The sequence below is a fragment of the Silurus meridionalis genome, chromosome 19 (genome assembly GCF_014805685.1).
Source record: "Silurus meridionalis isolate SWU-2019-XX chromosome 19, ASM1480568v1, whole genome shotgun sequence".
NCBI lineage: Eukaryota > Metazoa > Chordata > Actinopteri > Siluriformes > Siluridae > Silurus > Silurus meridionalis.
In genome coordinates this window covers 318,645-328,644 of record NC_060902.1, presented here as the reverse complement: position 1 = coordinate 328,644, position 10,000 = coordinate 318,645, and the positions used below count along the sequence as shown (strand labels likewise).

The 10,000-nt window shown below is 47.0% G+C and overlaps 2 protein-coding genes across 2 annotated transcripts in view; one reads left to right on the top strand and one right to left on the bottom strand.

The window, feature by feature from the left end:
- LOC124401944 (translocon-associated protein subunit alpha-like) overlaps positions 1-2,266 on the top strand; it is a 4,179-nt gene extending 1,913 nt beyond the window's left edge. The window contains exons 4-9 of the mRNA XM_046874491.1: positions 1-76; positions 319-453; positions 591-667; positions 820-898; positions 1,010-1,103; positions 1,457-2,266. The exon at positions 1-76 is cut by the window's left edge and continues 52 nt beyond it. Coding sequence (XP_046730447.1) covers positions 1-76; positions 319-453; positions 591-667; positions 820-898; positions 1,010-1,103; positions 1,457-1,524 — 529 coding nt within the window. The 3' untranslated portion in view covers positions 1,525-2,266. The remainder of the gene's footprint in view (positions 77-318; positions 454-590; positions 668-819; positions 899-1,009; positions 1,104-1,456) is intronic.
- A 7,725-nt stretch (positions 2,267-9,991) lies between these two features.
- Positions 9,992-10,000, bottom strand: part of LOC124401941 (arf-GAP with GTPase, ANK repeat and PH domain-containing protein 1-like) — a 25,770-nt gene continuing 25,761 nt past the window's right edge. The window contains exon 20 of the mRNA XM_046874489.1: positions 9,992-10,000. This exon is cut by the window's right edge and continues 280 nt beyond it. The gene's annotated coding sequence lies outside the window, so the exon portion shown is untranslated.

The window sequence follows — 10,000 nt, the reverse complement described above, 5'->3', positions numbered from 1 at the left end:
AACTCAGGATTTTACAGTTCGCTCTCTCGAGGCTTCATTCCGTTACCCACAGGACTACCAGTTCTATATCCAGAATGTGAGTCTTGACCTTCAGCTGATCTTTAACACAATCATCATCATCATCATCATTATCTTCATCATCATCATCATAATAATAATAATAGTGATAACAGTAATATCTGATCACATGTACAGCCAGCAGTATAAGATGTTGTATAGGATGTTGTCATATACGAAGGTGTTTATAAATACGATATTTGTGTATACGATGTAATGTGTGAGTGATGTTGTGATGTGTGTGTGTGTGTGTGTGTGTAGTTCACCGCTCTGCAGCTGGATGCCGTGGTGCAGCCGGAGAAACAGGCGTCGTTTGAGTACTCGTTCATTCCCGCACAGCCGATGTCCGGACGTCCTTTCGGCCTCGTCATTCTGCTCAACTACCACAACTCTGAGGTTCACCACCACATCACACCTTTATTTATGTGTGTGTGTGTGTGTATTCACAATGCTGCTGCTGTGTTTGTGTAATATTAATGCTGAATCTTTGGAAGAGATTTGACTCTAATTCTAATTTTGTTTGTCTTTTAAAGGGAAATGTTTTCCAGAGTGCAGTTTTTAACCAGACGGTGACGATCACTGAACTGGGCGAGGGTCTGGACGGAGAAACGTAAATGTTTACATTCATATTATTGATTTAATGCAAGTGATTTGGGGGCATTTACAGAAGTATAAATTGGAAAGATATATGCCGGATGAGTGTAATGAATTATTCGTTTGTGTTCTGCGAGAGACTTAATCAACACGACGTCGTGTTTACAGGATGTTCATGTACATCTTCCTGGGCGGTTTGATCTTCCTCGTGCTCTTCGGCATGTATCATGTCCTGGAGTCTCGCACGGTGCGTACCTTTTTACTTTAAAAGAGTCGATCTCGAATGGTGTATTAGAGCTGGAACATACTCTGTCATATATCACTGTCTGGTTATAACCTGTAAACTTTGTAATTACAGAGGAAGCGACTTCCTGTGAAGGTTGAAACAGGAACTAGAGGGATGAACGACGTGGACATTAGCTGGATTCCACAGGAAACTCTCAATGCCATGAGTGAGTTTCTATCAATAAAAACTCTACTGCTCACAGTGTGCTACCACCACCAGGTTTCACAACTTAATCTACTGCCCTGTGTTCTGACTGGCTGAGAAATGATTGGCAGGGAAAACAAAAAAAAATAAGTCATGTGTAATATATTAGTGTGTATTACACGAAGACTGAGAGAAAATCCACTAAACCTGCAGCAAAGTCTGGAAATGAGATGATTGGTGTAGCTTAATATTACAGCCCTTAGTAAATGTCACGTTCACTAAGACCTGGTTTACTAAAACCTCACACTCAGGTTTATAATCAACTCATCATGTCTTGCTTCCTCTTTCTTGTTTTTATTTTATAAATTTTTTTAGATAAAGCGTCTCCGAGAGCTTCACCGAGAAAACGTGCCAGGAGAACAGCTGGTGGTGCAGATCAATAACAACCATGACAACAATCACCACCACAACAACTACAGCATCACTACGGTTCTGCGGTTCTTCCTTCTACAAGCTCATCTCACGCTCCTGGTCTCCATAAAGAGACTGAGCGAAAGTTCAAACATTTCACACATTCCTGAGGAAGAGTCTCAGCAGCTCCACTGCAGTTTTGAACACAGGAACATGAAGATATCATCACCTGCTCCATCTCAAACTGTAAAAAAACACTTTGTTCAAGCTTTACACCAGTGTTACAGTTTAGTGAGGTAGCGTTTAGGACATGGAGAAAATCAGCAGTGTTAATGTTTAAATTTTTTACAAATGCTTCAACACGTTGTTCAGAGTTTTACGAAATGCGCACAATGCTAACCTGGTAGCTGTTAGCTTCTATTAGATGTTAACTTTGCTGACATCATGGCTTCAGTGTAAAACTAGAAGCAGTATTCCCACACTGAGGAGCAGGTCTCAGGCTCCTCAATTTGGACCAAAAAAGAAAATGAATTTCATGTAAAAAGAACAGAATACTGACAAACATATTACTCCATTTAAAGTTCCTCTTCTTCTCCTCCTCCTTCTTCTCCTCCTTCTCCTCTTCCATCTTCTTTTTATTATTACTATGAGATAAAGTGCTGTAAAAACTCGTCACACTATGAAATAAGGGCAGCACTGAAACTGTTTGGGATGAAAGTGTCAGAGCTCCTGGTGTTTGTGAGACGTCTTTAATAAAGTGTGAAAATGTTTTTATCTGGTGTGCCGTGTCGGTGTTTGAGTGTGACGTGTCAGAACATCGGTCTGTGGGTGTGCCGTGTCGGTGTGTGAGTGTGACATGTCAGAACATCGGTCTGTGGGTGTGCCGTGTCGGTGTGTGAGTGTGACGTGTCGGTGTGATGTGTCGGTGTGTGGGTGTGACGTGTCGGTGTGTGAGTGTGACGGTCGGTCGGTGTGTGGTGTGACGGTCGGTCGGTGTGTGGGTGGCGGTCGGTGTGTGGGTGTGACGTGTCGGTGTGTGGGTGTGACGTGTCGGTGTGTGGGTGTGGCGTGTCGGTGTGTGAGTGTGACTTGTCGGTGTGTGAGTGTGACGTGTCGGTGTGAGTGTGACGTGTCGGTGTGGGTGTGGCGTGTCGGTGTGTGGGTGTGGCGTGTCGGTGTGTGAGTGTGGCGTGTCGGTGTGTGGGTGTGGCGTGTCGGTGTGTGAGTGTGACGTGTCGGTGTGTGAGTGTGGCGTGTCGGTGTGTGAGTTTGGCGTGTCGGTGTGTGAGTGTGACGTGTCGGTGTGTGAGTGTGGCGTGAAGGTGTGTGACTGTGGCGTGTCGGTGTGTGGGTGTGGCGTGCCGGTGTGTGGGTGTGGCATGTCGGTGTGTGAGTGTGGCGTGTCGGTGTGTGTGTTTGGCGTGTCGGTGTGTGAGTTTACGTGTCGGTGTGTGAGTGTGGCGTCGGTGTGTGGTGTGGCGTCGGTGTGTGAGTGTGATGTGTCGGTGTGTGAGTGTGGCGTGTCGGTGTGTGGGTGTGGCGTGTCGGTGTGTGAGTGTGGCGTGTCGGTGTGTGACTGTGACGCGGTCGGTGTGAGTTTGGCGTCGGTGTGTGAGTGTGACGGTCGGTGTGTGAGTGTGACGTGTCGGTGTGTGGGTGTGACGGTCGGTGTGTGGGTGTGGCGTGTCGGTGTGAGTGTGACGTGTTGGTGTGTGAGTTTGGCGTGTGTGTGTTTGGCGTGTCGGTGTGTGGGTGTGGCGTGTCGGTGTGTGTGTGTGACGTGTCGGTGTGTGGGTGTGGCGTGTCGGTGTGTGAGTGTGACGGTCGGTGTGTGTTTGGCGTGTCGGTGTGTGAGTTTGGCGTCGGTGTGTGTGGGTGTGGCGGTCGGTGTGGGTGTGGCGGTCGGTGTGTGTGAGTGTGACGTGTCGGTGTGTGAGTGTGACGTGTCGGTGTGTGTGAGTGTGACGTGAAGGTGTGTGACTGTGACGTGTCGGTGTGAGAGTGTGACGGTCGGTGTGTGGGTGGCGTGTCGGTGTGTGAGTGTGACGTGTTGGTGTGTGAGTTTGGCGTGTCGGTGTGTGGGTGTGGCATGTCGGTGTGAGTGTGATGTGTCGGTGTGAGTGTGACGTGTCGGTGTGTGAGTGTGACGTGTCGGTGTGTGGGTGTGGCGTGTCGGTGTGAGAGTGTGACGGTCGGTGTGTGAGTTTGGCGTGTCGGTGTGTGAGTTTGGCGTGTCGGTGTGTGTGACTGTGACGCGGTCGGTGTGTGTGACGGTCGGTGTGACTGTGACGGTCGGTGTGAGAGTTTGGCGTGTCGGTGTGTGAGTGTGACGGTCGGTGTGTGTGTTTGGCGTGTCGGTGTGTGGGTGTGACGGTCGGTGTGAGTTTGGCGGTCGGTGTGTGGGTGTGACGGTCGGTGTGTGACTGTGGCGTGTCGGTGTGTGTGTGGCGTGTCGGTGTGTGAGTGTGGCGTGTCGGTGTGTGTGTGGCGTGTCGGTGTGTGGTGTGTGGGTGTCGGTGTGTGAGTTTGGCGTGTCGGTGTGTGTGTGGCGGTCGGTGTGTGAGTTTGGCGTGTCGGTGTGTGTGTGGCGTGTCGGTGTGTGGGTGTGGCGTGTCGGTGTGGGTGTGATGTCGGTGTGTGGGTGTCGGTGTGTGGTGTGGCGTGTCGGTGTGTGTGTGGCGTGTCGGTGTGTGTGGGTGTGGCGTGTCGGTGTGTGGGTGTGGCGTGTCGGTGTGAGTTTGGCGTCGGTGTGTGTGACGTGTCGGTGTGTGTGTGATGTGTCGGTGTGTGGGTGTGGCGTGTCGGTGTGTGGGTGGCGTGTCGGTGTGTGTGTGGCGTGTCGGTGTGTGGCGTGTCGGTGTGTGTGTGGCGGTCGGTGTGTGGGTGTGGCGTGTCGGTGTGTGGGTGTGGCGGTCGGTGTGTGGGTGTGGCGGTCGGTGTGTGTGTTTGGCGTGTCGGTGTGGGTGTGACGTGTCGGTGTGTGAGTTTGGCGTGTCGGTGTGTGTGTGGCGTGTCGGTGTGTGTGTGGCGTGGTCGGTGTGTGGCGTGTCGGTGTGGGTGTGTGGGTGTGGCGTGTCGGTGTGGGTGTGGCGTGTCGGTGTGGGTGTGGCGTGCCGGTGTGTGGGTGTGCGTGTCGGTGTGTGGGTGTGGCGTGTCGGTGTGTGGGTGGCGTGTCGGTGTGGGTGTGGCGGTCGGTGTGGGTGTGGCGTGTCGGTGTGTGGGTGTGGCGTGTCGGTGTGTGGGTGTGACGTGTCGGTGTGTGAGTTTGGCGTGTCGGTGTGTGGGTGTGATGTGTCGGTGTGTGGGTCAAGTTTATTTCTATTGCACTTTTCACAACACACATTGTCTCAAAGCAGCTTTACAGAATTTAACAGTGAAGGTGAATGGTGTGTGTTTATCTCTGATGATCACCATGGAGTCTGTGGTGAAGGAAAAACTCCCTTAGATGTTATGAGGAAGAAACCTTGAGAGGAACCAGACTCAAAAGCAGAACCTCATCCTCATTTGGGTGACATCAAGAGTGTGATTATAGTCTTTAAACACTACAGAACACTGGAGAGTGAGAACTAACATGAGTACTGGAGTGTGTGATTATGAGTGATGTTCCTTCTACAGTCTTATACAGTCATTATGGTTATAAAACCAGGAGCTACTGAGCAACTCATAAAATAGCTCAACATCTGAGATCATCACAGATCCAACACCAGATTCTCCATAACAGAGCCTTTAAACACTCCAGGAGGTCCAGTGTCAAATAAGTGTGATGCGTCACACATATATACACACATACACACACACACACACACACACACACACACACACACACACACACACACACACACACAAACACACGTCTGTATAAAGCATTTATTATTTTGGAGTTTTATGTATTTATTTTTTTGAGTGCAGTTCAAAGTAGAAAAACATCTTTAACATCTCACATGAATTAAAAGCATTCGGTCCAAACTGCAATAAACTGCTGAAGTCACAGAGAAGAGCAGAAGCAGTGAGATGGAGAGATGAAAAGTGATGGAGAGATGAAAAGTGATGGAGAGATGAAGATATTGAAACACATCGCATTTTCCTAAAGTACAGCGAGAAAAAAACCCATCATCCCTCTGTTCTGTATCTACACTCATCTTCCTCTTTCACTCCATCATCCCTCTGTTCTGTATCTACACTCATCTTCCTCTTTCACTCCATCATCCCTCTGTTCTGTATCTACACTCATCTTCCTCTTTCACTCCATCATCCTCTGTTCTGTATCTACACTCATCTTCCTCTTCACTCCATCATCCCTCTGTTCTGTATCTACACTCATCTTCCTCTTTCACTCCATCATCCCTCTGTTCTGTATTTACACTCATCTTCCTCTTTCACCCATCATCCCTCTGTTCTGTATCTACACTCATCCTCCTCTTTCACTCCATCATCGCTCTGTTCTGTATCTACACTCATCTTCCTCTTTCACTCCATCATCCTCTGTTCTGTATCTACACTCATCCTCCTCTTTCACTCCATCATCGCCTGTTCTGTATCTACACTCATCTTCCTCTTTCACTCCATCATCCCTCTGTTCTGTATCTACACTCATCCTCCTCTTTCACTCCATCATCCCTCTGTTCTGTATCTACACTCATCTTCCTCTTTCACTCCATCATCCCTCTGTTCTGTATTTACACTCATCCTCCTCTTTCACTCCATCATTGCTCTGTTCTGTATTTACACTCATCTTCCTCTTTCACTCCATCATCGCTCTGTTCTGTATTTACACTCATCCTCCTCTTTCACTCCATCATCGCTCTGTTCTGTATTTACACTCATCCTCCTCTTTCACGCCATCATCCCTCTGTTCTGTATCTACACTCATCTTCCTCTTTCACTCCATCATCCTCTGTTCTGTATTTACACTCATCCTCCTCTTTCACTCCATCATTGCTCTGTTCTGTATTTACACTCATCCTCCTCTTTCACTCCATCATCCCTCTGTTCTGTATTTACACTCATCCTCCTCTTTCACTCCATCATCGCTCTGTTCTGTATCTACACTCATCTTCCTCTTTCACTCCATCATCCCTCTGTTCTGTATCTACACTCATCCTCCTCTTTCACTCCATCATCGCTCTGTTCTGTATCTACACTCATCTTCCTCTTTCACTCCATCATCCTCTGTTCTGTATCTACACTCATCCTCCTCTTTCACTCCATCATCCTCTGTTCTGTATCTACACTCATCCTCCTCTTTCACTCCATCATCCCTCTGTTCTGTATTTACACTCATCTTCCTCTTTCACTCCATCATCCCTCTGTTCTGTATCTACACATCCTCCTCTTTCACTCCATCATCCCTCTGTTCTGTATCTACACTCATCTTCCTCTTTCACTCCATCATCCCTCTGTTCTGTATCTACACTCATCTTCCTCTTTCACTCCATCATCCCTCTGTTCTGTATCTACACTCATCTTCCTCTTTCACTCCATCATCGCTCTGTTCTGTATCTACACTCATCTTCCTCTTTCACTCCATCATCCCTCTGTTCTGTATCTACACTCATCCTCCTCTTTCACTCCATCATCCCTCTGTTCTGTATCTACACTCATCTTCCTCTTTCACTCCATCATCGCTCTGTTCTGTATTTACACTCATCCTCCTCTTTCACTCCATCATCCTCTGTTCTGTATCTACACTCATCTTCCTCTTTCACTCCATCATCGCTCTGTTCTGTATCTACACTCATCCTCCTCTTTCACTCCATCATCCCTCTGTTCTGTATCTACAGTCATTATGGTTATAAAACCAGGAGCTACTGAGTAACTCATAAAATAGCTCAACATCTGAGATCATCACAGATCCAACACCAGCTTCTCCATGCCAGAGCCTTTAAACACTCCAGGAGGTCCAGTGTCAAATGAGTGTGATGCGTCACACATATATACACACATACACACACACACACACACACACACACACTCATCTTCCTCTTTCACCCATCATCCCTCTGTTCTGTATTTACACTCATCTTCCTCTTTCACTCCATCATCGCTCTGTTCTGTATCTACATTCATCTTCCTCTTTCACCCATCATCCTCTGTTCTGTATTTACACTCATCTTCCTCTTTCACTCCATCATCCTCTGTTCTGTATCTACACATCCTCCTCTTTCACGCCATCATCCCTCTGTTCTGTATCTACACTCATCCTCCTCTTTCACTCCATCATCCTCTGTTCTGTATCTACACTCATCTCCTCTTTCACTCCATCATCCCTCTGTTCTGTATTTACACTCATCTTCCTCTTTCACCCATCATCCTCTGTTCTGTATTTACACTCATCCTCCTTTCACTCCATCATCGCCTGTTCTGTATCTACACTCATCTTCCTCTTTCACTCCATCATCCCTCTGTTCTGTATCTACACTCATCCTCCTCTTTCACTCCATCATCCCTCTGTTCTGTATCTACACTCATCTTCCTCTTTCACTCCATCATCCCTCTGTTCTGTATTTACACTCATCCTCCTTTCACTCCATCATTGCTCTGTTCTGTATTTACACTCATCTTCCTCTTTCACTCCATCATCGCTCTGTTCTGTATTTACACTCATCCTCCTCTTTCACTCCATCATCGCTCTGTTCTGTATTTACACTCATCCTCCTCTTTCACGCCATCATCCCTCTGTTCTGTATCTACACTCATCTTCCTCTTTCACTCCATCATCCCTCTGTTCTGTATCTACACTCATCCTCCTCTTTCACTCCATCATCCCTCTGTTCTGTATCTACACTCATCCTCCTCTTCACTCCATCATCCCTCTGTTCTGTATCTACACTCATCTTCCTCTTCACTCCATCATCCCTCTGTTCTGTATCTACACTCATCCTCCTCTTTCACTCCATCATCGCTCTGTTCTGTATCTACACTCATCTTCCTCTTTCACTCCATCATCGCTCTGTTCTGTATCTACACTCATCCTCCTCTTTCACTCCATCATCCCTCTGTTCTGTATCTACACTCATCTTCCTCTTTCACTCCATCATCCCTCTGTTCTGTATCTACACTCATCTTCCTCTTTCACTCCATCATCCTCTGTTCTGTATCTACACTCATCTCCTCTTTCACTCCATCATCCCTCTGTTCTGTATCTACACTCATCTCCTCTTTCACTCCATCATCCCTCTGTTCTGTATCTACACTCATCTTCCTCTTTCACTCCATCATCCCTCTGTTCTGTATCTACACTCATCTTCCTCTTTCACTCCATCATCCTCTGTTCTGTATCTACACTCATCTTCCTCTTTCACTCCATCATCCCTCTGTTCTGTATCTACACTCATCCTCCTCTTTCACTCCATCATCCCTCTGTTCTGTATCTACATTCATCTTCCTCTTTCACTCCATCATCCCTCTGTTCTGTATCTACATTCATCTTCCTCTTTCACTCCATCATCCCTCTGTTCTGTATCTACACTCATCCTCCTCTTTCACTCCATCATCCTCTGTTCTGTATCTACACTCATCCTCCTCTTTCACTCCATCATCCCTCTGTTCTGTATCTACACTCATCTTCCTCTTTCACTCCATCATCCCTCTGTTCTGTATCTACACTAAAACACATTCAGCTCGTGTATGATTTTAATGGCACAATTGGCAAAGACACACACACACACACACACACACACACACACACACACACACACACACACACACACACACACACACACACACACACACACACACACACACACACACCAGCTCAGATAGAAACACTGCATTGAGAACATGAAAATGCGAAATACATTCGAATGAAACACAAGGCATTAAATCTGATGGAGGTGTGAAGGTGCTGCGAGTAACACGCTCAGGTCCTGCTCACGTCTCCACCACTCCACACCGGATTTCAATTCAGTTCCTCTCACCACAGCTCATTTCACGGCTGTGTTCCAATACGCTCTGTAAAACTCCTTTGTCCACTCCCCCTCACTTTCCCTTGTTCAGGTACATGAAATGATGAGCTTTGTGGTCTGAATGATGGTCACTATTCTTATGTCCTAAAGTGCCTCAGATGGACGAGTCTCGCCCCCGTCTCAGCGTCACACGTATTTTACACCTCAATCTGACTTGATACGTTTGTAGATTTTTAGATGCTGATGATTGTTAGCAAAATCCAGCTGAATATACAGAACACTTCCTAATTCTAGAGCGCTATTAGCTAATTATTTCTAGCCTATTTCACAGCATGCTAGCACAGGCTAATCAGTGTGTGTGTGTGAGGTCAGGGGTGAGACTCGATCTTCTCACATCTACTGCACCCGCAACAAAATCCTTTATTCCATACATTAATATTCAACTAATAGATTTTTTAAAATAATTTTCTATACATTTCATCATGTTTTCTCTCTCTCTCTCCCTCTCTCGCTCTCTCTTTTACTCTCTCTCTCCCTCTCTCTCTCTCTCTCTCTCTCTCTCTCTCTTTCACGCTCTCTCTCTCTCTCACGCTCTCTCTCTCTC